Raw genomic sequence first — 27,763 nt, 5'->3', positions numbered from 1 at the left:
CAGCAAAGTCCCAACTTTGTTTTGGTTTTCAAACCACGATGATGATGATGATGATGATGATGATGATGAAGATGTACGTTTTGGCTTCAATGACTGTTGTTGCTAGTTACGTAACGTGATGATGGCAACGTGCCTCTTAATGGCTCTGTGTGCGTAGAGTGGGGCTATGCACAAACACACGCACAGGAATGGTGGAGAGGTGCGTTCTAGAGTAAAAAGCAGGGAAGAGAGACACATTGAAACAAGGAACGGGAAACATTAGCACTCAACTGCCTGCTGTCCGAGTTCCAAAGAGAAAAGCAGACAAAGGAGGAATACGTAGCGTCAACGTCCAAGAGAGGGGCCAGAATGTCCAGAATAGTTTTGCTATTCTTTGCTTTAGACGGTCTTTGCTCTCGTACTATTATTCAGATGAGATTCTTTTCAGCTCCTGTCGATTCTCAGTTTGCAATATGACGCCATCTTATGCAGAGGTATGTTTACCCTGTATCCTTTGGAATGGCCAGTAGGAGTGGGGACATTAGTTGTCTTCTTGGGCGCACCTCAGTAGAGGAAGAGATTTGAGTTCCGAGTCCAACTCCTCAATAACTCCATTGTACTAGTACAGTAAATAGCATCTTGGTTACTTGTATAAATGCATCCTCTGTTGAGAGTCTACACTGTAACCATGGGGACAGGTACATTGGGGTATGCGGGAACCAACAACTACAGTGTATTTGACCCTGGTGGGGAAGAATGGAGAGAGTGAGCGCACCCTACTGGACAAACCTAGCCTGGACTTGTGTGGAGAAAAGCGATAGCATCAACGATGCACGAGAGACCAACATGTTGCATCCATCCATCCAGGATCGCTGCGAGGTGGTCAGTCATACGCGGCTGGGCTCACTGCTACTGGTCAGACTGGAAAAGCAGAGGTATCGGGTGGAAGATAACTGGTTCTGCCGCTTGGTCACAGTGGAACCTCCAACTGTACAGCAATTGCTCCACGATCACTTGTTACCGCTGGTTTGTTGGAGATGTCACGGTGGAGATACGAGAAGGAACGGGTAGGGGCACACAATGAGACGGATTGTTTTGTTGCTAACTACACTTGCCATTCCTCTTCTCCTCAGCCAAGATGCCCGAAGAAGGACAAAGCTTGAGGGCAGAAAGAAGATTTCCAGGTCTCTCACATGCTGCCACAGGATGCCCGCTTTGACAATGAAAAGAGGAGTGACTTTTGAGTATGCTCTACAACTTGCACAAATGAGATTAAGATTGAGGTCAACCAGGAACCAGTGACGAGTCTGATGACAATAAGCAATGCATAAGTACGTAGTTCTGTCCCTTCATTTTGTCGGAGTTGTCATCGAAGAAATTTGCCACCAGCTTTCGGAAAACCCGGGATGACCTGGAAGATTTCAAATGGATCTTCTGGAAGTTGCCAAGCCCCACCTTCCATAGGATGGATCCTGAGGGCAAGTGCTGTGAAAAGAAACACTACATGAGGGATGTTGTCATTCTTTGATCAAAGAGTACTTCATGGTGGACTGGTAGGAAGACTGCGTCTTTGGTTACCATTGTCTGAATGGCTCCGACCCAAGAACGATCTGGAAGTGTACGATGCCACCAGGGAACATCCCGGTCATGGCTTTCATGGTGCAGAGCACGTTCCCTACCAGAATCTACCTGGATAAACAACTCCAGGTCGGCTCGACGTGTCATTTTTCTGCTGTTTGTGAGCTTGATATCTTTGTCTCTCAGTCGATTCCCTTTCTGTCTGTCCTAGCCGGGCCGGGAATATCTTTTTGTTAGATTACGCCATCATGGACGGGATTGTTCGCAAGACAATCAAAGGTCAACTGCAAAACATCGCAGCTCCCCTCTGCCTACTCTAACAACATCCAGAACAAGGGCTTGCCTTTTGCCATTCAGGTAGGAAGCAATCACATTTATGCGTGAAAATACTCAAGGAAAAGTGAAGCCTGTGATGTATTTCAGTTTCAAAACCATGCCCGACTCCCAATAACCAACCAATCGCATGGGGCAGATCCCTGGCTTGGACACACCAATTTTCCTGCCCAAAGACTTTTCCAGGCCCTTGCCTGGCTGCCGGCAAAGATGTGGGAGCATCACTCAGAATTCTAGGTATTCCAAGTGCTGTCCCACCTGCTCAGGACTCACCTGGTGGTGGAAGTATTATGTGGCCACACTGAGATACTTACATACTTACATGCTGTACATCCTGTTTATAAGGTCAGTGACCACAAAGATAAAATATGCAAACACAGACTGAATTAGACATTGAATGAAACAACGGCATTTTGGTTAATTGACATATTGATTATTTCTGCATTCTTCTATATTGACACGCATACGCTTCAGCTCCGGGCCTCTCATCAGCGCTACACACTGGAGATCAAATGTAGGGGGCGCACTCAGCTCAGCTCTTCAGATGGCATCTCTAAACGGGTGAGCCCATATTGTGATTTGATGACTGAAGTGACGACGGCAAAGGAGGATTGCTTGCAGGTTGTCTACAGGTGATGATGGTCTGCTCATTCTGGCCCAGAGAGAGTACAAAGATCTGACCTACCGTTCAAGCCAAACCCACCTGGATTTCATTGATCGAGATGTCTCAGCTACCAAACTATCTCTACCGAGAACAAAGCCTGATACTGTAGGGGGTCATGCAGGTACCAATCGTGTTTATGCTTGCTACATTACAATGATAACCGCGACTGTATCCTGACTTTCACATCACTTTTGTCTCAGGGATGGTGAGCTTGTACTACCAGTCGGACAAAAGGTGTCCATCAGGACCCTGAGTTCCAAGACCAGATTCGAGACATAACACAAGAGCTCCCCAATTTTGGTCAGTTATCCACCTCTCTCATACTAACACACACACACACTCATGGGCTGTTTTCCAGTTGTTCACTCACTTGACCTGTCTTGTGTCTAGATTCCTTTGGGACATTACACAGAGGAGCACTTCACTGAGTGGGCGAGCAAAAGAGCTGATTGGTACATTTACAAAAGAGCTCAAACAGATTGAAGACTACATCCTGAGTCCGAATGAAGGACGGGAGCTTCTTTACCTTTTTCTCCTTCCCAGTCGTGTGGAAAACAGCATCACCATATAGAAAAACTGACAAGCATGATTTCTGTAGACCACATTGGAAAAAACAACAAACATTGCTTTGCCACACTTTTTTATGCAAAGAAATAAATACGATTAGTAGTAGGAAACTACTCGCTCTCCCTGTAAATGAGGGATCAGTAATCAATACATGAGGAGTTCAAGTGGTGATGGTGTTGGAGTCTTGACCAAATCCCTGCCCCTCAAGAAGTGTTCCCCTCACGTAGCTAACAACGCCAGATCTCGTGCCTTACTTCCAAATGGACGTGACTTTTTTCAAGATGGACTTGATGGCTGGTTCTGTGGCTTTGTCGCCTGAGGCCGTGCTTTCACTGGCGCGAGGTGTACAATGGCACTCCAAAAGACCTGGCAGAATCTTCCTGGCACGCCTCATTTTCCACCTCCTCCACAGTGACTTTCTCTTGGGATCAAGTCCCTCTGGCGGAATCCCTTTAAGGCTGACATCCGACAACTGCTTCCGGGTTATTCCGTCTTCTAATAATTGGTAGCTCGTGAAAGAAGTGAGTGAGGTGGATCCGCTCTCCATTGAGTCTTGCCGACCCACCGATGAAGTATCGTTCTCCTGTTTTGTGTAATTGTCAGCCAGTTCGCATGAGATGTTGGCGCTCTCAAGGGATTCTGTTGAGCTTCTATCAGGGACATAGACTCGGACAGCATCACATAGGCCCTGTCTGAGGGAGTTTTCCAATTTTTTGGAAAACTCCTCTCTGAAAATGTTCTCAAAAATACTGTAGATGTTCTGCTCTGTTCCGTCATCGTCGGACCGGAGCGTATTCAGCTCGCTGGTCTGCTCTTCATCTGTCTCTAGCAGTCTCAGTTTATTCTCTGAAAACGACGACAAGCCGAGAGAATTGCGGGACAGCAGTTGTTCTTTTAGGATATCTGGAGTACACTTCTCAGGTTTTGCCTGCTCGCGAACGGCTGAAGCAGAGGAGGTGGGATCGCACGATCGCGCCGTCCTGGGGTCCAAAAATGGAGTGGAAATCACAGATGAGGAATCCACGTCAAAGAAGCAGAACTCCTCCACTGCCACGTCATTCAAGACCCCTGCTGGTTTCTGAACTGTGTCGCCCTCAGTGATGCGTGGAGGAACCTCTGAGGAACCGACAACCTCAGCCTGATTCAATGCGCGCGAAAGCTCGGAGACTGAGGCCACCTTAGCGGTGCTTGCTTTCTCCTCCTCCTCTTCCTCTTCTTCATCTTCTGCATCTTCCTCGTCCTCCATCTTGCCCTCCTTCCCCCCCTCGTCCCCATTGCCATTTTCTTTGTTCAACATATTTTTATGTCCAGTTCTCTCGGTGTGTTTGTCATTCTTTCCCCTGCCCCGCTTTCCCTTCTTCCTGCCCGAGCGATACTTCCACATTGATTTCACTTTTTTAGCAATGGATTTGCCGGCTGTTTTTGTAACCTTGCTGGCAGAGTCAATGGTATAGACAACCGGCTGGATCACGTGGCTGATGATATTTTTGGCCTTCTCGATAATGGGAGAAGACCTAACAGGGGAGGGAACTGGGGAGACCCCCAAAAGTCTGGAGGTGGACCAAGCCTCAATTGCAGAGCTAACTTTTGTGGCCTCCTCTTCAGAGGATTCTGCATTTGATATTTTCTCATCTGCGCTGTCACCCACCACGTTTGGCTTCCTGCAACAAAATGGTGAAGCCCGAGGGGTCAACTTCATCTCCGCTTCCTTTCGTTGCGGAGGCATTTCGTTTTGGGTCTTTGCCTTGTCAAGGGTGGGGGTGGAGGTGGCAGGAGTAGGCGCAGATGAACCTGCCACAGCAGTGGACTCTGAGCCGACTAAAAGGCTGGAGATGGATTCACCCTCAAATAAGCACATCTTGTCCAGGATGGCTGAAGAGGAAGCAGAAGAATTTGTGTCCATGGTCTCCTCTAATATGGGGGAGAGCCTGGGGGTCAATTGCAAATTGCAGAGTTCATCCATGACAGCCTCGTTGAACATCGCCGGGGGAACACGACTGTCGTCTTTCCTGCCACTCCTGATCTTATTTCCAGGTGAACCGTCCTCCACGCCTTGCTGCGTCGCTGATGAAAGCCTCAATACCTGATTTCGCTCCTCTGAAGACTCATTCGCCGTCGTCATTTCTTGGTCGTCTCGATCGCTCCGCGATAACATCTTGACGACGGCTTTTGTAACTTTGGTGGCAGAGTCGATGGTGTCAACAACAGGCTGTATCACGTGGCTGATCATATTCATGGCCCTCCCGATAATGGGAGAAGACACAGAGTCTTCCTGTGCCCCGTCTGCAGAAGCGTGCCGGCCGAGGTCTGCGCCGTCGTGGAGATCTATGGGGTGCTCAGCAGACGTGAGGCGCTCCGAGAAGAAATCCTTCAGGTATTGTTTGATTTTCTGTTGGGTGACGAGGCCATATGACGACTCGTCGATGTACGAGTGCGACGCGGAGCGCTCCTCTGCATCCCACAGGGCGATGAGCTGCCTCATCTTGGCGATGTCTGCAATGCTTTTCTCAACGATGCTCTTGATGATATTGTTGATTTTGTCGTCCCTCTCTTTGGCCTTTGGGTTCGACGTCACAGTCTGGTGGAAAGAATGTTCTTCAATAAACGTTACAACAGCACCGTGCACTTTTGTTCGTTACCTGGTCGGCTTCAGAAATGGTCGCACAGTCGCCAAACATCCCCCGCTGGACGAAAAAATCTTTCAGGCATTTCTGAGTGTTGAGAAGGTCGTAAATGCCAAATGGCGACGGGAGGAGAGTGCCGTCACACATTTGGTTCTTATCTGTGACTTTTCTCAGATGAGCCTTGTTGTAACTTGACGCCATCTTTGTGACGCTTGTTTTGGGATTCGATCGTAGCGTCGTTCTTGTCGAGTTTCAGTGGACAATCACAAACCTTTTCCTTCGCTTCTTTGATCTGAGCCGTGCAAAGGACATCAGAAGCATGACATCAGCACATTTTGTCACGGAAGCATGACATCGACACCTTTTTGTCATCATAGCATGATGACTCATAAGGTCGACTCGGTTCTGTTGAAATGCAAAGGCAGCATTTGAACACTAGCGCTCGTGTTTTCTACAAGATACAGGCCAGGCCGATATACACATGCGCAATAAGGGGGACGGGAGAAGGTGGGGGTTCGTCAGTTTCAATGAGGATCAACACAAAAAGTCCCACTCGTGGCTTTTGCCGAGGAAATAATTACTTAGAAACAAAGTGAGAGAGGTCACTTTCAAAATACTTAATAGGTGTTACACTGAGATTAGATAATGATGATTAAAAAAATAAATGAAAAAATATAAAACTAACATTGACTCACTCCACTCTTTTGAATCTAATGAAGAGGAAACAACACGACATTTGTTTTGGGAGTATGTGTACTTATACCTACATTTTTTGAACTGATCTGAACAATTTTATCAATTCTAAATTTGAACCCTCATTAAAAATACATTTCAGAAATGTTCTATTTGGGCCATCTAGTTTTGATCAACTGGATTTTCATAAGGTGTATATTCTCAACCTTCTCTTAATTTTGGCAAAGTTTCATATTCATTGTGTAAAATTTGCAAATCAATGACCAAATTTTACTGTATTTAAAATGATATTGTTGTTTTATTTGGATACTAAAAGTTATTCTTAGAACTACAAGGTTATTCGGACCAGGAAGACTGCAAAGACTGTGACTTACATTAAAAGTAACCTTGAGCCCTTTTTCCCCATATTCTTGCTCTTATTTGTTGTGCATACTGTGTATCCTTGAATCTTATATTGTTCGTGCAAATTGTTACTCTCAATAAAGTTTGAAGAGAAAAAAAAATCCTACTCACCAGCAAGTGAAGACATGCAGGACGACATCAGAATCACGTGATTGCACACTGGCAGAGGGAGGAAAGGATGTCTGTCAAAAACACCGAATAGGGTTTTAACGTGACGTCACGTGGTCACATGACCAACGGCAGTCGACTTTACATATGTTGCGTTCAAGTAAATCGGTGAAATGGACAGCTACTGCTGAACCCCTTACAGTTGAAAGGCATTTTCCTGTTACTGGCTATCAAGATTAAGCACGCACCTCGTGGTGGTAAACCGTACAGCGAATATATTTTGTTGACTTAGTAGTCAAGCTAAAAGCTACAGTAGTGAACGTAGCGAACGTTGTACCCAAATTTACGGGGTGCATCGAAGGCATCAGTTTGACTTTCGCGAGGCTTTCTTGCTCTAATCTCAATTTAGCGAGGCTAAAAGCTTTGGGATGACGATGCGCGGGCGATTTGTTCGCATGCCGGAGCTTTCGCTTTCGTGACCACGACACCAAGAGCACAACCGCCGGCAAACGCAAGTTAGCCGCCGATGCTAACTGGCTCTATTGTTAGCACACAGTATTAGCTGCTGTTGAAGCCCAGTGGCCTCCGACAAACATGACTTCAGCTTCCACCAAAGTAAGCTTTTAAAAATGACAGCACAAGACTCCGTTTTCAAGAGCTAAAAACAAATTGTGGACTGAAATGACTACAGTTGGCAAACAGTCAATTACAGTGAATCTGGTAGCCATGGCAACGGTGCTTACCTCTTTTTCTCATGTTATCCGGAACGAACTCGGATGCTTGATGTTTGTTTTGCACGCAGGTTGGAGAAATCTTCTCAGCAGCCGGCGCTGCTTTCAGCCGACTGGGAGAACTCACCATGCAACTTCACCCAGTTGCCGAGGCCAACCCCACCAGGTTTGTGCGTCAATATGGTCCAATGACGGGAAGCGGCTTGAGTCCACTTGCCTTCTTGCCACCAGCGCTCACACCAAGAGCCCGGTCAAGCGGAAGTATGAAGATAACGCTCGGTGCAGCTCATCTGAGGGTATCCCGCCCAAGACCACGGCCACCAAGAAAGCGGCTGTGGTCTCGCCCGCAACCGCCGCTGCCCAACCCAGCATGCAGGCAAGCCAGCCTACCACCAAGAAGCGGAAGACTGTGGGTGAGTTTGAGCACGAGCACAAGTCTCGGAAACGAGCCAGTAGACCAAATCATGTGCGCATGTGTTCAGATGTCACCCTGAGTGCCCTCAACGACTCGGACGTCAACAGCGACCTGGTGGACATGGAGGGCCTGGGACGGGCATCCCCGTCCAAAAAGCTCAACTTTGATCAAGGTGCTCGGAACCTACATGATTTGCCTCTTCGCACGAAGTCACGACCAAGAACAAGCACAAATCCAGAAGCCGGACCTAAAGTGGAATTATGACCAAAGTTTGTGTCTCTACAGATACGTTGAACCTGGACTCCAGCCTCATCATGAACTCCAGCGACCTTCCCCTGCTGTCACGCTAACATCACAGAATGTGTCGCAGCATCCGACACACACACACACGCTATATCATATCATATCCAAGCCAGGCATTGAAAAACAGACATTTGAATTCCTTCTCAACAAAATAGACAATACACAGAGCTGATGTAAATCTGTCATACCCGTGTCTTTCTTTGCGTGTGTCCGACAGGAACAGCACACAACACACTGGTAACGCACCCATAAAAAGTACCAGAAATGATGTGCTGCTACAGCCCGACACGACGACAGTTGGAACACGCACACGTCGTCCTGCGCATGCAAAACACACAACAAACAAAACACAATCACCAAAATCACCTTTAGCACGTGTCATCCTTAATTATTGAACGTACAGTGTGTTAGTTGGCTGTTGAAATATTTTCAACATTTGTGAGTGTCCAAGCACTTTCAAGCAGGACATTTGGACATTTTCATATGGAACACACACACACAGATGTATGATTTTACTGTATGCATGGCCCGGAAAAGAGGTGATGATGTTGCCGGCTGAAACCCTTGAAAGCACAAATGCACACAAAATCGCGGGAAAGTGGCGGCATGGGCGGAGCGCACGGTGGCAGCGCGTCATGATTTGGAGTGATGACTGCAAAACATGATGTGCTGCTCGGGTGCACCCTGCCTCGTCATCAACACAGTTTCAGTCCATGTTATTTTTCTCAACTTGACAGAAGCAGCAGACAATTGTGCATTCCCTCTCACAGGAATTGGAAGCAGCTCTTTTAGGGGAAAAAAAAAGTGCTTGAGCCCCCGCCTCCTCCTCCAGAAAATAATAATATACGCTTTTTTACATTTGGATATTTTTTTCACTGTTTTTGATACACTTAGCAACAATTTGCTTCTGACAAGTCATAATTCCGGTTACAGATGTCTACAATGGCATTGGCATTCCACCTAGAGTTAAAACTGGACTTATCTGAAAAGGGACATGTCGATATGTTGAACTGAGGTAAATTCAATATATATTTAACTCTCAAACTGGGGTTACAGATATTTATGATTCCACCACAGATATCTGTAATTGACTTAGTAGATATCTGCAAACAAATTGTAGATGTCTGTAATGACAAAGCCCATACACATGAATGGCAAAAGTGAAGTGACATCTTTTTTAAATGACCTGGCTTCCAGATATCTGAAATGACAATTGTGGCTAGGAAGAATGTATTTACTGATGCATGTATGTCAAATGTTAGTTTTGACTAGGTCAAGGGCATCAAAGATCGCCTCATATTACATCATATACTGTACACAACAAATTCATGGATAACTAGGTTTGAAATCAAACATAAGTAAAGAAAAAAAACGGATCAACTCTAAATCCAATTCCAATGACGTTGGGACGTTGTTAAACAAATAAAACACTACAGAATGGAATGATTTCCAATGTTCGACCTATTTTTAATTGAATACACTTAACCATTTCCGCATTCAGCAACCCGTTTGGGGGCGTCAACTGAAGTCCCTGGAGACAAATGAAGTCATCCTGACTCGTGTTCACAACATTGTCATGCCGACTAAGCTAAATAGGACAGAACGTGTGTCTTACCTTAGCGGCGTGTCCCACTCCCCAATGGATAAAAGAAAAAAAAGAATGAACGCCGGCTTTGGGAAGTTTGAGATTGTGTATCGGCAACCCATTTGAAAATGGCGCCAGCCCCCCCGCAAAAAAAAAAAAAAAAAAGAACCTGAGACGGGCACGTAGAGGCTATCCACTTCTAGCAAAATGTGGCCACTAAACTCGCGTCGTCCCATTGGAATAAAAACGCTACAGTGATTTTTATTCACTTTCTGTGAGTGTGTAATACTCATGTGGGCGTTATGGGTTTTTCGATTTCACGGTAGGGTGCATGACGGGAGATGACGCTGCGTTGGTTGACGTTTGAATTTGGCACCTCGGTGTCGCCCCCTGCCGCAGGAGCCCATATCCAACGGGAACTCAATTTTAGAGTTTCTTCCTGAACGAGCAAGAAAATCAACTCATACTTGAAAGCAGGATTTTTTTTTTATCCCACAAACAATGAAGACTAATCACCACCTCTTCCTCGTCAGTCTGCCCATCATCCAGTAGAGGTCACCAGAAACAGAACACAAGCGCTGACGTCACAAATTGGGCAGCCATCTTACGTTGCCACTTTTACTGACAATTTCGGTTAATGTTAGTTCTTGTTTTATGCTAGGATGGAGTAATAAGAACCTCAATGAACGAACTTCACTGTTTGCATCGACCATACAGAGGTCAGATTCACATTTTGTAGCAACTTTTGTCCCAATGGGCCTTGCTTTCTTTTCATTGTTGATGGTTCTGAACACATGATCCAGAAGTAATCTTTGAGTAGCACTCAGCAATATACCGTATTAGAGAAAATTCAAAATCGCATTCTTCTTGATGAAATGTGCATGTAGCACATCTCCCAGAAACAATATGAAAATGCCATGGAGAAGTCACTCTATTCAAGTTAGGCTGCTTTAGCGACTGGCAATGTGAAATGGCAGCCAGTGGCTTCACACATGACTTTAGATCTCATCATGACAACTTTAAATCCCGTCACGATGACTTTAAAGCCTCTCATTATTACTTAAAATCTCGACGTATTTTTTTTCCTTGCTCGGGAATACATCATCGTAGAACCGATCTCTGCTGCGTGAGTGATTTATGATTGCCTATAGACATCGCATGAAATTCCTTAATCCATTTCAACATAGTTCCTGGGCATCAAGATTTGAAAAATGTTTTGGGGTTAAAAAAAAATATGGTCATTGCTGCATTTTCTGATCATTTATTGAATTCACGTGTGTCACTCAAAGAAACCGTTCTTAATCGATTAGTAGAACATGATTAATATGAATCCAATCAAGTCTGTTTGCAGGATTTCAAAGAGGAAGAAGAAGACGTCTCTTTGCATAGTGAGCGTAGAAGCAGCCTTCTCTCGATTAGGTCAATAAGGGACTTTTGCCATGGCGGTGTACGTGCTCGTCTCCTTTCGCCAGCATCCTCAGGGGCAGCAGTGGCCCGGTGGCGGCGGGGGCGGGCGGCGGGCAGCATCCGCCCTTGTCTTTGGTGAGGAAATAGAGGAGGGCGTTGAGCCAGGCGTTGAAGGACGCCAAGGGTCGCGTGATCTTGTAGCACATGGACACGGTGGTCATGGTTTTGCACGGGATGCCCTTGCTCACCTTGAGCAGCAGGAAGACGGTGCGGGTCACGTGGAAGGGAAAGAAGCACAGAGCAAAGAGCAGCGTGATGGTGACGATGGTGCGGATGGACTTGCGCCTGCGGCCGGCGTACGGCGAGTCGGCGCCCAGGAAGACGGAGACGCCGGCGGCGCACTCCCTCCCGTCGCGAGGGCGAGACGGCAGAGTCTTGAAGATGGTGAGCACCACGCGCGAGTAACACCAGGCGATGACGGAGAAGGGCACGAAGAAGCCCAGCAGGTGCAGGACCACACCGTACGGCACGTAGTCGGAGAACTCGCGGTCGATGGCGTCGTCCCAGCAGTTGTCCACGCCGCCGCCGGAACGGGCCGTGCGGGCGAAGCGGAAAATGGGGCAGGTGAGCGCAAAGACCACCACCCACACCAACACGCATGTGCACTTAACGGCTTTCTTGGTCTCCAGGGCGATGACCCGCATGGGATGGCAGATGCCCAGGTAGCGGTGCACCGAGATGCAGGTGAGGAAGAAGATGGAGCAGTAGAGGTTGAAATAGAAGAGGAAGCGGACCAGGCGGCACATGAAGTCCCCGAAGACCCAGCGGTCGCGCATGACGTAGCTGGCCACCAGGAAGGGCAGCGACAGGCCGTACATGAAGTCGGTGGAGGCCAGGTTGACCATGTAGATGAGCGACGCGTTCCAGCGCTTGGTGTGGCGGAACGAGCGCAACAGGACCACGGCGTTGAGCGACAGGCTGAAGACGAACGTGAACGAGTAGCAGGTGGGCAGGAAGATGTACTTGTACGACTCGTCGATGCTGCACAGCGGCAGGCTGCCGTTGTCGCCGCCCGCCGGCGTCGTGGCCGCCAGAGGAACCATCGCCCTCGTCGCCGTCGCCCGCCTCGTCATCGGCCAACGCTCACCTGGGAGAAAACGCAGGTGAGCGTCGAGCGCACTTTAAAGTGAAAGCCAAATGAAAATTTTCTTTACGAGATTACGTTCAATGCAGGCTCACTCGTCGAGACATTGTCGTCTGATTAATATTGCATGTGTGGGTAATGATTTAAGCAGCAAAATCCACCCCTTTTTAGCTATCTCATGGGTGGCCATTTTGTCACTTCCGTCGACTGAAAATGACATGTGCTGCTCAGCGCTCAGATAACAACCAATCATGGCTCAACTTCAGAAAACAGGTGAGCCCTGAGCAGTTGTGATGTCATTTACAGTCGGCAGAAGTGACAAAATGGCCGCCGCCAGAGAGGGCTAAGTAAGGGTGGATTTTGCTGCTTAACTCATATCCCACAAACGCAAACTATCAGAATGCCTTGTTTCAACAAGTGGGCTTGCATAGAACATAGCTTGATTTTCTCTTTAAACTGGTCCACCACCAGATTACACTGATCGATGAAACCCACTTCCGTCATTCGTCAGTCCGTCACTTTTAAAAGGTGTCCCGTCAATCATCAGCAAAACGAACCGGTCCGTCAGTGGCGGAATGCCGACGGAGTGACTGCTGCTTTGATAACGCATTGATAAGATAATTTTTCTTTTGGGCCAAAAGCATGGCACCTATCTTCTCTGGCAAACGTTGCTCTCTTTGATCCACGTTGGAATATTTTCTGCTTCTCAGCCACAAATTCACCTTGCCTCTCTCTTCTAACACGTCGCAAGAAAGCTGGCATTGGTGTTAATCTTCAGGTTCCGTCGGCTCAGGTTATGACCGCTCGCGGCTCACCTGATTTCTGGAGTCTGGTCATGTGACGTTCGCAAGCTGAGCTGTGATTGGTCATTACATGAGCCCTGAGTAACTGAGATGTCATATTCAGTCAACAGCAAGTGGCAAGATGGCCACCCCCTGAGATGGATAAAAACAGGTGGATTAAGCTGTTTGTAGCACAAATTAACCCAAACCCAAACAAGAATATGTTCTATGCAGACCCACTAGTTGAAACACAGCATTCTGATTAGTATTGTGTTTCTGGAATATGAGTTAAGTAACAAAATCCACCTCATCTCTGGGGGCGGCCATTTTGTCACTTCTGTCGACTGAAAATGACATCACACCCTCAGGGCTCGGATAACGACCAATCATAGCTCAGCTTCAGAAAACAGGTGAGCCATCTGTGATGTCGTTTTCAGTCGACAGAAGTGACAAAATGGACGCCCCCTGATATGGCTAAAAACGTGTGGATTTAGCTGCAGCACTCATATTTCATATTAATCATATTGCCTTGTTTCAACTAGGGGGCCTGCATAGAACATATTCTTACAAAAAATGTTTGGGTTTATTTCCTCTTTATTTCATATTCCACAAACGCAATATTAATCACAATGCAGTGTTTGGACTAGTGGAGGTGCACGGAACATATTGAAAAGAAAATATTTGACTTGACTTCCGTTTTAATAAACAGTAATAGGGAAAATGATTTTGCATTACATTTTCATCCAAAATTTTAATGTTTCATTATCTGATAATTCGATGAAATAGTCGCCAGAAAAATGTATTCTAAAACTATTGGGGACAGCCCTGGAAGGACATGGAAGGAAAAAAAACATTACAAGAATTTTGGGGTTTCTGTAGAAATAAAGAATATCGCAGAAAAAAAAAACAATTATTTGTTTTGAATTTCAATATCAATTGCATTATTTATGGAAGCCCATTCCGCCAGTAAAAAAAAAAAACGACAGTAAAAAAACAAACAAAAAAACCAGTGGAGAAAAAAAAAGTGGGTTCTTCAACGTAATGCGCTATATCACATAAAGGCCTATAAAACCACAACTTACACCATTTTAACACACGTCGTCAAATACGAGTATACAATAATACCTTCATGAAGCCAACTTTTGCATGCGCTTTGGGTGCGACTTTCTGTAGCTCAAACGGAGATTGCCTGTGGATGGGGCTTGCATGTGAAAGCTTTTTTTTTTTTTTTTTTTTTTTTTTTTAACCAGCGGGACTAATTTTTTACTAACGGGAATGGGCTTCTTTCAAAGTAACAAAAAAAAAAAGTTGTTGTTTTTACTGGCGGGAATGGGCTTCCATACATTTTGAAAAAAAATCAATTCGAATGGGAGCTTGTACTTGTGTGTTTTTCTTTCAAAGCGGCATCTCAACAAAGTGTTGCCCCTGCCCCCCTTTCTGTTGCTGACTGGGCTCTTTGCACAGCGCCTTTCACCTCCTGTTGTCCGTCCCCAAGGGTGTTTGCCTTCCTGTGGACGAGGGCACGCCGCTGCTGATTCAGTCTCTTCTCAGCCCATTAACTCAGCAATAAGTAACCACGCTCGCTCGCGTCACGCCGCACGTTGTTGACCTTCCGTCACTTCCAAGAAAACCGAACACGCTTTATGTACCGGCGGCTCATTAGCCTGACCGACGACACCGACGTCCCCTTGCACCTTCAACCATTCTTCGGCGATTGATTATAGGCTGCAATTATTGGCTTTCAAGTGTCAGTTGTGTGTGGAGGGCCAACAGGTGTCCTAGCTGGTCCACATTCAAAAATGACTTGGAGCAACCGGTTCATGTGGTCAGCAAAGGCATAAGAACTCAAACAAACTCTTTCTTCAAGGTGACGACGCCAAAAGGTCTTGCCTGGACAACCGATGAATTAACTTTGCCGCAGCTGTTTGTGTGTGTGTGTGTGTGTGTGTGTGTGTGTGTGTGCGTGTGTGTGTGTGTGTGTGTGTGCGGGGGGCTCATAAATACCTGCATCACTGCACACGGCCCGCGCCAACTCCATATGGCTCCGCTGCCGAATTTAACGTCATGGCAAGAGTCCCAAGACGACAGCAAATCATCCAAAAGTTGAAAAAAAAAACAAAACAACAACAACAAAAAGACGCGAAAGTGCTCACAGGTTGAAAGACGGTAGCGCCTTCCTCTTCTTGTCTTCTTCTTCGCACGTTGCCATGGTGATGCAGCCCCTCCCTCCTGCCCTCGTTGTGTCATCCCCACTTGACCACCTGCGCATGGAAGAGAGTGAGCCAGAGAAAGAGCCCGGCCTCCCTCTCATTTTGCAGCCTTGTTAACGCAAACATACGGCCCGCGGTCCACAAGTGGCCCGTCACCGGGGTCCAATGCGGCCTGCGAAGACGATTTTTGGACAAGTGAGAAAAAAACAATAGCCATTTTTCAAGCCTAATAACTGTTGTTGCTAATTTGTCCACTGGACGACGTCCGCTTAAAGCGGAAGTCAACCCAAACATATTTTTTTCAAGAATATGTTCCCAGCAGGGCCACTAGTTGAAACACGGCATTCTGATTAATTTTGCGTTTGTGGAATATAAGTTAAGCAGCAAAATGCACTCGTTTTTAGCCATCTCTGGGGGTGGCCATTTTGTCTACTGTTGGCTGAAAATGACATCACAACTGCTCACAACGACCAATCGCGGCTGAGCCGTTTTCTGAATCTGAGCCGTGATTGGTCGCTGTGAGCAGTTGTGATGTCATTTTCAGTCGACAGAAGACAAAATGGCCTCCCCCAGAGATGGCTAAAAACGAGTGCATTTTGCCCTTTAACTTATATTCCACAAACGCAAAATTAATCAGAATGCCGTGTTTCAACTAGTGGGCCTGCTGGGGACATATTCTTGAAAAAAATATCTTTGGGTTGACGTCTGCGTGAAATGACATTGTGAATTTGGTTTGGCTGTTACTCAGGATTTGACGCCTGATATTAATGCACTAGTGAAGACTAAAAGATGACAAGTTTCAGGAGCAAGGTCAGCCGACATTATATCAGACGCGGCTGTGCCACCTTTGTGCTGGGAACAATACACTTCTGTGAAAAGGTAGAAATTGTTTAGCAAAATCTGAGTCGACGGTCCTGCACTATTTTAAATATCGTTACTTATTTGAAAAATTTCAGAGCGCTCACATGATTTGCAACAAGACAACAGATGTGAATATTTTCAGGACGTTTTGTCGGGATTTGTCATTGAGAAGAAGTCATGATGATTTCAAAAGAGTTTAATACCTGTAAACATATTTGAACATGAACAAGTGGACCACACTTCTTTTTTTTTTCTTCCCGTTCTTGCCTTCAAACTTTCAGTCCAAATGGCGCTCATGCTAAGCTAACGTACGGAGACGGAAAACATCGACGGCATTATTCAGACAAAGGCGGGATCGTCCTTGTGGGTATAAAAACTTGTGGTTGAAAATTCCCTTTTCGCGTGTTAAAACAAACATGCGTGTAGTGTCACACTAACGCGTTGAAATGGTCAAAGTCACTCCGTTGGACGTTCTTCCTCACGGAGTCATTGGCTCGGTGACGCCGGGCGGAACGTTGCTGTCGGTCAGCCGTGCAAGGACGTGAGGTCCTGAAGCTCCAGCAGCATGGCGTCCTGTTCCGTCCTCAGCTGGTCTCGCACCTGCAGCCCGGCCACCAGATCCGAGCTCAGCTCTGCGGCAGAACAAACTTTTTTTTTTTTTTTTTGTGGACCGCCTTCCCCCCCCCCCAAAAAACCTTTGGATTCAACGCGTCGAAAAATAATGCAAAGGAACATTGCGATGAAGGAATTTTCGGGAAAGACGCCGACACGTGTCCGCGTGAACGTACGTACCTTGCACGGTTTGCGTGAGGAACGATCGTTGCGCGCGGAGCTCCCCGAGGCTCAACTTGTGCACGTCGCCGCGCTCCAAGCGTCTACGGCGGAGCGGCGGTTCGGCGCCAGGCGGATTCTGAGGGGGCGGGCAGAGGCCACCGTCAAAAAGAGAAGAGCGAGCGGGCGCTGCCTTTTTGACACTCACTGCCGGCTTGTGGTCGGCTCGCAGTCGCTCTCGCAGTTTCCTCCAAGTGTTGCGGAAGCCTCTGGACTTGCTTTTCTCCGACTTGGCCGCCGGTGTGGCCGTCTTGTGACCTGCACCGACGCTTCCTCTCTATGCAAAAAAAACCCCCAAAAAAAAACAGTGATAATGAATGTTTCACATATCAACATTTAACATCAAACGGCAGGATTATCGTTGTGGTTTGTGGACATCCCGAGCTATATGACACGGAAAAAAAGAAACCAGGCTTGGAGAACCGTGAGCGAGGAGCTTGTTATACCTGGTATGTTTTGACTTTCTTTCTTCCGTTTTTTTTTTTTTTTACAGCTGTTGAACTTGACCAAGACGTCAATATTGTTTGCATTAGCTTGAACACAGTGTCGGCCACTTGATTGCGATGCCGAAACCTTTTTTTTTTTCGTTTCACCGGTCGTCGTCTACTACCAAGCGAAGCCCCTCCCCTCTCCGGTGTGAGCGAATGAAGCGGCTGCGGCATTCAGGTTTCAAATTTCCCGCGGTCAAACGCCGGCGCTCCTTCTTCTTCATCTCATTATTCCTCTCCTTCCTTTTCGTCTCCCCTCCGTGCAGACCGAATGTGTGCAGCTGCAGCGCAAGCGTTCCCAATGCAAGTAAGTACACGCAGTTGGGTAACTAGTGGAACGTTTGAAGCGTTCTGTGGCAATTTTTGTCGTTTTCCCATTTCGCCCAGTAGGTTGCGATGAACTTTGACTGCCGCACGACCACGTCACAGGCATGAGGGACGATTAGCGGGACGGACTAAAATCCACCTTTGCCCTTGCTTAGTCCGTCCCCCGTCCTCCGTCCCAAAAATGGACGGAGGGCCATTTCAACCAATTCTGTCAAAAAGTCCAAATGTTAAATTCCAACCACATTTGGTCCTACCCCGATTTGCGGGCTGTTTTTCCGCTGCAATTGACCCTGTCCGCACATCCCTGATTGAGATCTGCGTGGAATATGGAGTACAGGCGGCACTCACCATGGCAGCGTTGGCGTCTCCCTCCCCTCGCTCTCGTTCTTCCTCTTCTTCATCGTCACTCTCGCTGTTGTTGATGAAGCAGAGCTGAAGGTTCATCTGCGTCTGCAGCCTGGACCACGCAAAGAACGACAACAAAATGAGCCTCTCGGAGGCGCCGCCACAAGACTCGTCAAAGGTTTGCTTTGGCTACCGTGTGCCGAGGGCCGACACGTCTCCGTTGTCGTCGCTGCGGTCCAGGCCGTCCCAGCGGTCGAGGTGGCGGCGATGGCGTCGGCGTCCGTCCTCCCAGCTCTCTCCAACCCCGCCTCCTTGGTCGTCCGCGCAGCTGACGGGAGCTCGGCCCCGCTCCAGGGATGCCGCACCACTCTGACCGGCAAAAACACCAAAACCACAGTCAACAAGTGTGGCTCACCTCTTGGTCTTCAACCACGCACACACAATAAGGAACAAAGATGATGAGGGTGAAGATGGTGCATGTTGCTTCAGTGCTAACTCGACTCACGACTTTTTCCAATTCGGAGGCGTCGCTTAATTAATCCATAATTTGCTTTGTGTCGCGAGCCGAAATTTCAACCTCAAGTAAGTTTTCGTTATGCCGCCGCTCAAGTTAAAAAAAAGAAAAAAGGTGCAAATAAGGCAAGGCGAGCCACGCCCCTTAAAGGGACACCAACATACATGGACAAGAGCGCGCCGATGTCATTTCATGTTGTTTACGTAAGGTTATGGTTGTTTAGTATGGTTCTTGTTTAAAGCGGAAGTCAACGCAAACATATTTTTTTCAAGAAAATGTTTTATGCAAGTCCACTAGTTGAAACCGGGCATTCTGATAAATATTGCGTTTGTGGAATAAGTGTTAATCCACTCGTTTTAAGCCATCTCTGATGGCGGCCATTTTTGTCTTCTGTCGACTGAAAATGACATCACAACTGCTCACAACGACCAATCACGGCTCAGAATCAGAGAACAGGTCAGCTGTGATTGGTCGTTGTACGCAGTTGTGATGTCATTTTCAGTCGACAGAAGACAAAATGGCCGCCCCCAGAGATGGCTAAAAACAAGTGCATTTTGCTACTTAACTTATATTCCACAAACGCAAAATTAATCAGAATGCTGTGTTTCAACTAGTGGGCCTGCTGGGAACATATTCTTGAAAAAAATATGCTTGGGTTGACTTCCGCTTTAAGGAAATACACAGAAGAGGAATTGCGCAGGCATCCAACCTTTGCCAGTTTGTCCTTCTTTTCCTCTTCTTGTTTTTCCAGCTCGGCAATGCGAAGGCTCAGCGCCTCCCAGTGCATGATGGGAAGGCCCGGCTCATCCCGGGGCTCCTGGGCGTGGTCGCTGTCCTTGTCAGTGTCATCTCCGCACCACCTCCGCCACTCCTTGTCGCCGGTCTCCATCCCGTCAGCGCCTTGGCATCTTTTCTTAAGCAGTAAAACACGACGCGCCTTTCAAGTCTCGCTCGCCAACAAAAGGCCAGCTAACGGCTGGCAAGCCATCCACCTTTTCCCAACGGGCCCTATTAACCACAACACGTACCCCCAAAAGCCATAGGAATTCAAATGTTGCCTAGTTCCCAGAAAAAAAAGTCATCAGATTTCCATTAATTCAAATTCTAGTCGTAAAGTCGTATTTCTTTCAAGGAAAATAAGTCAGCATCTTTCCAATGATGTATCTTGTTGGGATCAAAAGTTAGAATCTTACAGGACTTATGTACTGTCTTTCCCAAGCTAAAGTCAGAATATTATATTTAATTAAGTTCAAGTTTAACGAGGGAAGAAAGTCAGATGTTAAGTTAATTTGGCAAAACTTGTAATACCCCCAAAAAATGAAGGACTAATATTTGAATAAAACACATCTTGATTCTCAGAAATAAGCAGGCCTTTAAATGTAATTTGTTGTTTAATAAAACTTGACTTTATAAAATGATGAGTCCCAATCACATCAGCGCTTTTCATTGGCTCAAAGCAAAAGTCATTAGCAAGTCCTCATGTGTAGGAATGCGCTTGACCGATACATCACGCTGAGAATATAATTTATAGATGTATTTTAGAATATGCAATAACACACTGGAGGGGGGTAAACTGGGGCTACAAAGTGTCGCACCAAACCTGAAGCCTTCCCCACCAAATTTAAGTCATCAACTAAGTCGAATGTACTTTTTGGGGCGCGGCCAGGGGGGAGACTGCGGGCAAGAGAGGCGGGGAACACCCTCGATTGGTCGCCCAGGAGAACGCATAAAGACAAACAAGCAAGCAAGAAGCATTCCCACTTCTGGACGCTCGAGCCAACATGTTGTTGGATGCATGTGGGAGGCAATATGACAAAATGCTGAACCTACGAACTGCGAGGCAAAAGCCAAAACTGCTTGAGCGCCATGCTGCCAGCTTTAAGATGGGAGTTGGAGTTGAATGGCAAAAGTTAGTTTTGTAAGGATTAAGGGCGGAGAAGTTGTGAGTTCCAAATGTTTTTCAGTAGTCTTTCGTTTGCTCCCCAAAGTCGTCGGAAAGTTGAAGAGGTGGCTTACTTACTTTCTTTCTTGCTTACTTTCACCAGTTGCTTGGCCGCCGACGCTGCTTTTGTTTGCCACATACTTCACATCTGCTTAAAGTCCAAAATCAAAAAGTCCTAAACCTTTTGTAGAGCTTCAAGAGTTGGGGGCTGTTTTCGGCTTCTTCTGGTCGCCTTTCGACGACTTTTATGAGCTTTGCTGTCGTCAAACAAAAGACGCAAACTCCAATCTTAAGGAATTTCACGCAAAGATACAAACTTGTGTGTCACTTCCGGCGGGCCGTTCAAAACAAAAGCTCGGTTCGCGCTTTTCGCCATTTCCGCGCACAGTTAGCTTGACGATTATGCGACACTCAGACAATTAAATGATTTATTTATTTATTGTTTCGAACTTTCCCCGTCCTCGTCAGACATTAGGAATCGACTGAAAACAAAAGGTAAATGGAAGATCTACTACTCCACGTGTACACCATAATTGGCTACATTACGCCACAACAATGGTACAGAAATTTATACAATAGGCCAGAGTATGGGTCATATACAGGGAGCATTGAATACATTCAAAAAGTTCGAATTTGTCATCAACACGCCTCGTGTCATCTCCATGTCATCCACACAAACACCACTAGATGGTGCCATTCAATTAAGATTAAAAAACCAAGTCAGCCATCCATCCATTCATGAGCTGAACAAATTGGCCAGTCTGCTTTTTTTTTTTTTTTTTAGTTGTCAACATCGTATTTATTATGTGTTGATGCTGTCGCTATGATTGGAAATCGACAGGCTGACACCATGAACATTTGACAACAGTTGCGGATGTGGAACGCAGCCCTGACAGCTCGCACATGATGATGAGATGGACGTTGCACGTTTTTTCCAGCTCACTCGCTGCCGTCATGGTGGTCGCGGTCGAAGCGGGAAGTCACCCTTGCTCACACGCCGAGTTACTCTAGTCGTCCAGAAAGAAGTAATTCCCGCTCTTTTTCTGTTCTGTGTCCTGCAAGTTCAAGAAGACAAAAGGTCAAAGTTGGGGAAAAAACAAAACAAAAACAATTTGAGCCAACACAGAATGAAAGTACCTTGATGGAATTGAGCTTGTTGATGCGTGGTCGGAAATTGTTGGGATCTCTGCGGAACGTGATCTCCAGCAGGGACAGGAAGCGGTTCATGCCGGCCAGAAGACCCTGCGGACTGACACGCACACGCTTGGACATCCTCTCCAAAACTACATTCTGGCAAACTGTCATCCAGTCAGAGCCACCATTCTTGCCGGAGGAGGCGCACAAAACCAACGCAAGCACCATTGCACTTCCTCTAATATTCCGCAAACATGCGTCCGTGTTGCCTTCACTCCTTGTCCAAAGGCGGGAATGTGCGTTTGTCTGTATGCACCCCCAGCAGCCAGTCCAGGGCGGGCTTTCGATCGCCACATAAATGGAGATGAACAGTAGCGAAAACGGACGCGTAGGGCGGGCGGCGGAGCTTACGTGTTGGCAGCCGTGTGTTTGGAGGGAATCCCATCGAAGACGATGACGCGGTCCGCCAGGTACGTGGCCATGATGAAGTCGTGCTCCACCACGAACGCCGTTTTCTTGGCGTGCAGGATGTACCTGCGACGCACATGCATGTGAGACACGCATTTGACACACACAAGCCCACGCACACGCGGAGGCATTAGCGTACCTCTTGATGACCCTGGCTGCCATCAACCTCTGCTCGGAGTCGAGGTAGGCCGAGGGTTCGTCGATAAGGTAGACGTCGGCCGGTTTGCCCAAACACAACGTGAGCGCCACTCTCTGCAGCTCACCGCCCGAAAGGTTCTGGACCTGGAGCGAGAGAGAGAGAGAGATAGACAGAGAGACCCCCGCTGACATCAGTGGTGCCGGGGTCGCCGGGAGCGGGTGTGCGTCGTTTGCTATCTTACGTCCTGGTCGATGATGCTCTCAATCTGCATGGGCTTCATGACGTCCGTGATGAACTGAGGGTGCGTGTAGGCGTCTCGGATCTTTTCGTGCAGAAGAGCGCGGACGCTGCCCTGAGGAACGACGCCACGACGTTAATGATGAGAGGCTAGTGTATTTTTTTTCCCCCTTGCTCCTTGGGTGAGCAGGGAGGGGAGGGGTGAGCAGTGACAGGGAGAGGAAGCGTGGAGGGAGACGACAGAGAGCAACTGTGCAAACTCCAGCATACTTTTTTTGCCAAGTTGATAAATGTGCATTGTCCTACAAAAAAAAAAAAATTCATGGTGCCAGCGGATGCTGTTAGCCCCCAAGGAAAACATGAGCAGCCTGCCGGTCTGTTCTAAAAATAGCTCACCAGTGATGGAACACTGACTTACTCAAAAGAGTTAAAACAGTGCAATGTGAATCTCTCCATTTCAACTCAACACGATACACGTTTCTTAAATGCAGCAAATATTTTCTATTTTCTTGAAAAAACAAAATAGATTGTGTTCAGCGGGATCATGTTTAATTTGAAGTCAGAGTACGCACCTTGAACTTTGGACTGATGGTCTGAGGCTTGTAGCTCACATTGAGGATGGGCACGTCACCTTGCCAACACAAACGCACACGTTAAAATCCGGGTCGGGCATGATGTCACGCGCGTGACGTGCGTGCTACCCAGTTTGTCACCTCCGCCATCCGGTTTGAGTCCTCCGGCCAACATCCTGATGAAGGTGGTCTTTCCTGTGCCTGCACACACGCGACAAGTCATGCTCACAAGCGCTGGGTTGTTGCAACGTGGCGGTTGCCTGCGTCCACGGTGCCGTACCATTCTCCCCCAGCATGACCATGATCTCAGAGTCGGTGAACTCTCCTCCCTTGATCTCCAGGGTGAACTCGCCCATGGTCTTGGCCATGTTGGGATACTATCGAGACACAAGTTTGTACATTTGAACAGCGGACAAATGGGTAGCAAGATGCTTTTTAGGAGGCAACGGGAAAGGTTGCTGGATCCAGCAAGAAAAGCGCAAAGTTGGCACTCACCTGGTAGTGCCGAAGCCGCTTGACTTCCTCCTCGTTGGCCGTCTCGGCCACTTTGAACACCAGGGAGGTCTCGCGGAAGCGCAGATTCTCCGTAGGAACGTAACCGTCCAGGAAGATGTTGATGCCTGAGGGCCGCGACAACAGCATGTGGCGTTAGCGGCGCGGCGCTAGCGGCGTTAGTGACACTGCTTGGGAGGAGCAAAGAAGGCCGGGCAGGCATTTACCCTCTCGCACGCTGAAGGGCATGGTGACCACTCCGTAGGCGCTCGGGACGCCGTACAGGCAGCAGATGAAGTCAGACAAGTAATCCAACACGCTCAAGTCGTGTTCCACCACGATGATGTACCTGCATGCAAGCACAAACGCTGATTTCTGCCATGTCAGTCGGCGAATGAAATGAATTGAAATGACGTTCATCTGTTCCGTCCCCGCAAAATGCGCCACCATTTTTTTGCTTGCTTGTTTTTAACTGGTTGACTGCTGTGGACTTTTCTACTGGTCAACCGGTGATGCAAGCTGCCATCCAACATATTTGTTGTGACAATTTCCCTTCCCTCACAAAATGACCAAAGCGTCTGTCTGTCTGTCTCGGTCCATTTGCGAAGCGCACGTACCTGTCTGGCGTGATGAGCGAGCGGATGGTGATGGCGGCCTTCAGCCTCTGTTTGACATCCAGATAGCTGGACGGCTCATCAAACATGAAACTAACAGAACGGGAAGCGCACGTGTGAGTATGGGAGTCGCCGGAGGCGGAAGCTAAGGCGTCTCGCTTCTTACATGTCGGCTCTCTGGATGCAGACGACGGCACAGGCGAATCTCTGCAGCTCTCCTCCCGACAAGTCCTCCACGTTCCTCTCGCGCAGGTGACTCAGATCTGCCCGGCAACAAGACAAACAATTGCAACGTGTCCCGTGTTCTCTTGCCGGACCGCGAAGCGTTCCGGGGTCATACCGAGCTGCTGGCAAACCAGGTCCTGCGTGTCCATGTCATCTTTTCTGCTCAGGATGGCACCGACTGATCCCTGTAGGGACAAAGTGACAACCTCAACTACGAGCAGAGCTGAAGTGATGCTGCTAAACGCCGCATCGGACTGGGCGCCGGTCAGCCGCCCTTTACCTTGACCGTCTTGGGGATCTGGTCCACGTATTGTGGCTTGACAATGGCGCGCAGGTCGTCCTCCAAGATTTTGGTGAAGTAGTTCTGCAACTCCGAGCCACGAAAATAGGTCAGGATCTCTTGCCAGTCCGGAGGATTCTGGAACGTGAAATGATAGCTTCACTTCCTGTCTGTGTGTGTGTGTGTCAAGTTTATTATAGCTAACGCAAACAGTGACTGAGTGAAACGCAGCAAGAATTTCTAGAAAATTTACTTTTTTTGTGTGAGGAGAAAAAAATATTTTTGGGGGTAAAATTTTGGTGTAATATCCTCATATAAAATCTGGTGAAAAAACTTTTGAATTAGAACAGTACACTTGATTCTTTCTCAACATATCTCATAGACCTTTGGATTCGTCTGCTACTTGGGTAAGCCCTTCTCTAATTGGCTCACAAGTTTGAGTTTAGCTTAACTGAGTTTAAGTTTGAGTGTGACCAATACGAGCCAAAATTCCAAAAGGGTTTTCCAAGTCCATGCGTCAAAATAACCCAATGTTTCAAACAGTGTGACTTAACCTAAAAACTCCAGTTGAATGGCGCAAATGGAACGTTACTGGTGAGAAGAAGCAGCAGTAAAATAGCTCATGGACTTTAGTCATTAATCGCTATTGCAAGAAGTTATTTCTTATGGAGGATTTTGGAGTGCTCAAAGACGGTGACCACTTATCACATTACAACTAACAACTATTTTGAAAAACAAAGAGACAAAATGAAATTCAAAACCAAAATCTAAAAAAAAAAAAAAAAAAAAAATCTAATCCACTGTGTGTGCGTGTGAGACAGCGAGAGAGCATGAGAACTCACATCAAACTTGCCCAGGTTGGGTTTCTGTTTGCCCGCCAGGATCTTGAGCGCCGTGGACTTGCCGATACCGTTGGTCCCCACCAGCCCCAGAACCTCTCCGGGTCTCGGAATGGGCAGCCTGCGAGCAGATAACGGTCGGTTCTAAGCATCTTTGCCAAATGGAAGCCCAGCTCTCCACATACCGGTGCAGTTTGAAGGAATTGGCGCAGTATCTGTGTGTGGTTTCCTTCTCTAGGTTACTGGGCAGGTTGACGATGGACAGCGCCCCAAACGGACATTTCTGCAACAACACCGCAGCGTCACTCGAAGGAGATCGTCGAGGCACCGCGGTCTCGTACCTTGATGCAGATGCCGCAGCCGATGCAAAGCGACTCCGAGATCCACACAATCTTACTCTGCGGGGTCACCTCGATACACAACTTTCCTGCGGACGGACATCATCTCGTTACATCCTCGCCGGGAAGGAACCCCCCCCAACCCCGCCATCTACTTCCTGCTCACTCACCCATGCGGACCACCGGGCAGCTCTTCTTGCACTCTTGCCGGCATTTCTTGGGTTTGCATTTGTCATGGTTGACGATGGCGATTCTGGTGTTTTTATCCGCCATGGTGGGCCACTGCTATGATGGAGGCCGGGACCCGCCGAGCTGAGGGCAAAGCGATGACACACAAGAGTCAACTCGGAGGCTTGTTGAAATTTTGTGGTTCTAGCGAAGCGGTCGCTGTTGGGCACGCAAAGCATGGCGCAAACAAACAACATGTTGACTGAGCTGAACCAAAGAATGCTGCTATACAAAATATATCGTTGTCAGATCTCCTCGGCTGTTCCTGTCTAATGCTTCTCAAAACTGCAGTACATCAACCTTCGGGTGTCGCAGAATGATTCAAAGAAAAAGGTGCAGATCTGCTTAACATCACTCAACACACACTAAAACAAACGCTTGCAAACCCTCAGTCGTCCCTTCCTTGGCTTCTTCGAGCCAATTCAAGGAAGTAAAGCAGGCCTGCTTGACACGTTAATAATGATAAGAGTCCCAATGAGACGCCCAAATGCTGGGGCATGGCTTACTTGGCTCGTGGAGATGCGCCACAATTGAACATGTTCGTCATGTTCAGCGCTCATCGCAACATGGCCAACAAAAATGCGATGGGTGCGGATCGATCGTAGGCTTGAAAGGGGCAACACGGACTAGAGAAGGGAACATGTGCATGTGTCCTGTAGACTACTGTAGTATAGTGTAGTGTACTTGTTGTCGCCTTAGCATTTAGCATTTAGCATTTAGCTTGGGTGCGCGGCCTTCGCTTGTTATCTTTGACAGCCGCTCGCTCGCCCCCTCACTACGTGGCCCCCTGGACAAATTCCCTACTTAGGGTTCCCACGTCACGGTGGGAAAGACCCCGACTCACCCCACTTCGCTCCAACGGATCCGAATCCGGACGAGGGAAAGAAGGACGAGCAAAGAGAAGATAAAAATTCGGGAGAAACTTCTCCCGAGCAACGTGTTCCCTTCCTGGATGCCGGCCGGAAAGATGGCGGTCGCTGCGCACATAACTAGCGACGGTCACCAGGGTGACGTCACAGACAGGCGACAGGGATCGCTAAAAATCAGTAATGTGCCACATTTGTAACTCACTGTCACTGCATTGGGTACTATAATTTGCTATCTTCGTACTTAAAATCTAGAACATAAAATCTTAGAAGAATTACAATTTATTCAGGCAGTTTCATCCCTCACAGAAATGATATACTGCTGCTGGGGTGGAGACAAAAAAAATAGAAGTTCAAGTTTGTCACGCACTGTATAGGAGAACTGAACTGAAGGTCAACATTTGTTTCTTCTAAATCACTTTATTCCCAAAATGTTCAAGCAAACAAGTTTCATGTCTCATTTCATAACTGTGTCATTAAAAAAAGATACATCTTGGA

General features: G+C 47.5%; 6 protein-coding genes across 10 annotated transcripts; 2 read left to right on the top strand and 4 right to left on the bottom strand.

The window, feature by feature from the left end:
- The first annotated feature begins 3 nt into the window (after window positions 1–3).
- alox12 (arachidonate 12-lipoxygenase) lies at window positions 4–6,927 on the top strand. Its single transcript, XM_086024607.1, is given in 16 exon segments — window positions 4–709; window positions 711–786; window positions 836–984; window positions 986–1,046; window positions 1,113–1,144; window positions 1,343–1,431; window positions 1,506–1,697; window positions 1,769–1,900; window positions 2,008–2,071; window positions 2,074–2,235; window positions 2,365–2,453; window positions 2,512–2,619; window positions 2,621–2,659; window positions 2,755–2,788; window positions 2,945–2,983; window positions 2,985–6,927. Coding segments are annotated over 16 exon segments (1,482 nt in total). The 5' UTR covers window positions 4–634; the 3' UTR covers window positions 3,126–6,927.
- On the bottom strand, window positions 3,111–8,433 carry LOC147151248 (uncharacterized). Of its 3 annotated transcripts, none has more exons than XM_086013447.1 (4): window positions 7,692–8,433; window positions 6,952–7,022; window positions 5,761–6,037; window positions 3,111–5,699 (listed from the first exon to the last, which is right to left on the bottom strand). In XM_086013447.1, the coding sequence occupies exons 3-4, from the start codon at window positions 5,944–5,946 to the stop codon at window positions 3,372–3,374; spliced, it is 2,514 nt and encodes an 837-aa protein (XP_085869573.1). In that variant the 5' UTR covers window positions 5,947–6,037; window positions 6,952–7,022; window positions 7,692–8,433; the 3' UTR covers window positions 3,111–3,371. The 3 variants fall into 3 exon arrangements, with proteins under 3 accessions (XP_085869573.1, XP_085869583.1, XP_085869591.1); XM_086013457.1 differs by having other exon boundaries at window positions 6,952–6,999; XM_086013465.1 differs by lacking the exons at window positions 6,952–7,022; window positions 7,692–8,433 and having other exon boundaries at window positions 5,761–6,071.
- On the top strand, window positions 7,142–8,582 carry LOC147151247 (BPTF-associated chromatin complex component 1). Of its 2 annotated transcripts, XM_086013528.1 has the most exons (5): window positions 7,142–7,563; window positions 7,751–7,845; window positions 7,911–8,092; window positions 8,162–8,266; window positions 8,380–8,582. In XM_086013528.1, exons 1-5 carry the CDS (start codon window positions 7,543–7,545, stop codon window positions 8,442–8,444), a joined length of 468 nt encoding a protein of 155 aa, XP_085869654.1. In that variant the 5' UTR covers window positions 7,142–7,542; the 3' UTR covers window positions 8,445–8,582. The 2 variants fall into 2 exon arrangements, with proteins under 2 accessions (XP_085869654.1, XP_085869652.1); XM_086013526.1 differs by having other exon boundaries at window positions 7,911–8,266.
- Window positions 8,583–11,343: 2,761 nt separating this feature from the next.
- Window positions 11,344–15,377, bottom strand: LOC147151246 (P2Y purinoceptor 3). 2 transcript variants are annotated; one of them, XM_086023287.1, is made up of 3 exons: window positions 13,029–13,305; window positions 11,638–12,536; window positions 11,344–11,519 (listed from the first exon to the last, which is right to left on the bottom strand). In XM_086023287.1, exons 1-3 carry the CDS (start codon window positions 13,141–13,143, stop codon window positions 11,460–11,462), a joined length of 1,074 nt encoding a protein of 357 aa, XP_085879413.1. In that variant the 5' UTR covers window positions 13,144–13,305; the 3' UTR covers window positions 11,344–11,459. The 2 variants fall into 2 exon arrangements, with proteins under 2 accessions (XP_085879413.1, XP_085879412.1); XM_086023286.1 differs by lacking the exon at window positions 13,029–13,305 and adding an exon at window positions 15,320–15,377 and having other exon boundaries at window positions 11,398–12,536.
- Window positions 15,378–16,567: 1,190 nt separating this feature from the next.
- On the bottom strand, window positions 16,568–21,155 carry LOC147151245 (schwannomin-interacting protein 1). The gene is made up of 7 exons (XM_086020899.1): window positions 20,912–21,155; window positions 19,601–19,804; window positions 18,571–18,746; window positions 18,381–18,489; window positions 17,366–17,494; window positions 17,179–17,296; window positions 16,568–17,018 (listed from the first exon to the last, which is right to left on the bottom strand). Exons 2-7 carry the CDS (start codon window positions 19,778–19,780, stop codon window positions 16,912–16,914), a joined length of 819 nt encoding a protein of 272 aa, XP_085877025.1. The 5' UTR covers window positions 19,781–19,804; window positions 20,912–21,155; the 3' UTR covers window positions 16,568–16,911.
- A 97-nt stretch (window positions 21,156–21,252) lies between these two features.
- abce1 (ATP-binding cassette, sub-family E (OABP), member 1) lies at window positions 21,253–27,409 on the bottom strand. Its single transcript, XM_086054682.1, has 19 exons — window positions 27,244–27,409; window positions 26,342–26,483; window positions 26,175–26,260; window positions 26,019–26,116; window positions 25,837–25,954; window positions 24,995–25,132; window positions 24,830–24,899; window positions 24,656–24,752; window positions 24,493–24,582; window positions 24,103–24,224; window positions 23,879–24,003; window positions 23,664–23,760; window positions 23,525–23,584; window positions 23,384–23,442; window positions 22,816–22,926; window positions 22,575–22,717; window positions 22,379–22,501; window positions 21,971–22,082; window positions 21,253–21,888 (listed from the first exon to the last, which is right to left on the bottom strand). Exons 2-19 carry the CDS (start codon window positions 26,442–26,444, stop codon window positions 21,841–21,843), a joined length of 1,800 nt encoding a protein of 599 aa, XP_085910808.1. The 5' UTR covers window positions 26,445–26,483; window positions 27,244–27,409; the 3' UTR covers window positions 21,253–21,840.
- Window positions 27,410–27,763: the final 354 nt, after the last annotated feature.

Source organism: Filicampus tigris, chromosome 2, assembly GCF_054856515.1.
Source record: "Filicampus tigris isolate MCC_2025a chromosome 2, RoL_Ftig_1.0, whole genome shotgun sequence".
In the NCBI taxonomy this organism is placed as follows: Eukaryota; Metazoa; Chordata; class Actinopteri; order Syngnathiformes; family Syngnathidae; genus Filicampus; species Filicampus tigris.
The sequence above is the reverse complement of the archived record's forward strand: the minus strand, read 5'-3'. Positions and strand labels throughout refer to the sequence as shown.

What these genes read in the sequence shown, in the direction of transcription:
- LOC147151248 (XM_086013447.1), bottom strand. Translation starts at nt 5,946, where the DNA reads ATGGCGTCAAGTTACAACAAGGCTCATCTGAGAAAAGTCACAGATAAG. An exon ending in CCATTTCTGAAGCCGACCAG is followed by an intron (nt 5,700 to 5,760) that starts GTAACGAACAAA and finishes TCTTTCCACCAG; the next exon opens with ACTGTGACGTCGAACCCAAA.
- LOC147151246 (XM_086023286.1), bottom strand. Translation starts at nt 15,353, where the DNA reads ATGGAGTTGGCGCGGGCCGTGTGCAGTGATGCAG. An exon ending in GGCCGTGTGCAGTGATGCAG is followed by an intron (nt 12,537 to 15,319) that starts GTATTTATGAGC and finishes GTTTTCTCCCAG; the next exon opens with GTGAGCGTTGGCCGATGACG.
- LOC147151247 (XM_086013526.1), top strand. Translation starts at nt 7,543, where the DNA reads ATGACTTCAGCTTCCACCAAA. An exon ending in TGACTTCAGCTTCCACCAAA is followed by an intron (nt 7,564 to 7,750) that starts GTAAGCTTTTAA and finishes TTTTGCACGCAG; the next exon opens with GTTGGAGAAATCTTCTCAGC. An exon ending in AAAGCTCAACTTTGATCAAG is followed by an intron (nt 8,267 to 8,379) that starts GTGCTCGGAACC and finishes GTGTCTCTACAG; the next exon opens with ATACGTTGAACCTGGACTCC.
- LOC147151245 (XM_086020899.1), bottom strand. Translation starts at nt 19,780, where the DNA reads ATGGAGACCGGCGACAAGGAGTGGCGGAGGTGGTGCGGAGATGACACT. An exon ending in GAGCCGACCACAAGCCGGCA is followed by an intron (nt 17,297 to 17,365) that starts GTGAGTGTCAAA and finishes CCGCCCCCTCAG; the next exon opens with AATCCGCCTGGCGCCGAACC. An exon ending in CCTCACGCAAACCGTGCAAG is followed by an intron (nt 17,019 to 17,178) that starts GTACGTACGTTC and finishes GTTCTGCCGCAG; the next exon opens with AGCTGAGCTCGGATCTGGTG.
- abce1 (XM_086054682.1), bottom strand. Translation starts at nt 26,444, where the DNA reads ATGGCGGATAAAAACACCAGAATCGCCATCGTCAACCATGACAAATGC. An exon ending in CTGCCCGGTGGTCCGCATGG is followed by an intron (nt 26,261 to 26,341) that starts GTGAGTGAGCAG and finishes GTCCGTCCGCAG; the next exon opens with GAAAGTTGTGTATCGAGGTG. An exon ending in CCTGGTTTGCCAGCAGCTCG is followed by an intron (nt 24,753 to 24,829) that starts GTATGACCCCGG and finishes GTTGCCGGGCAG; the next exon opens with ATCTGAGTCACCTGCGCGAG.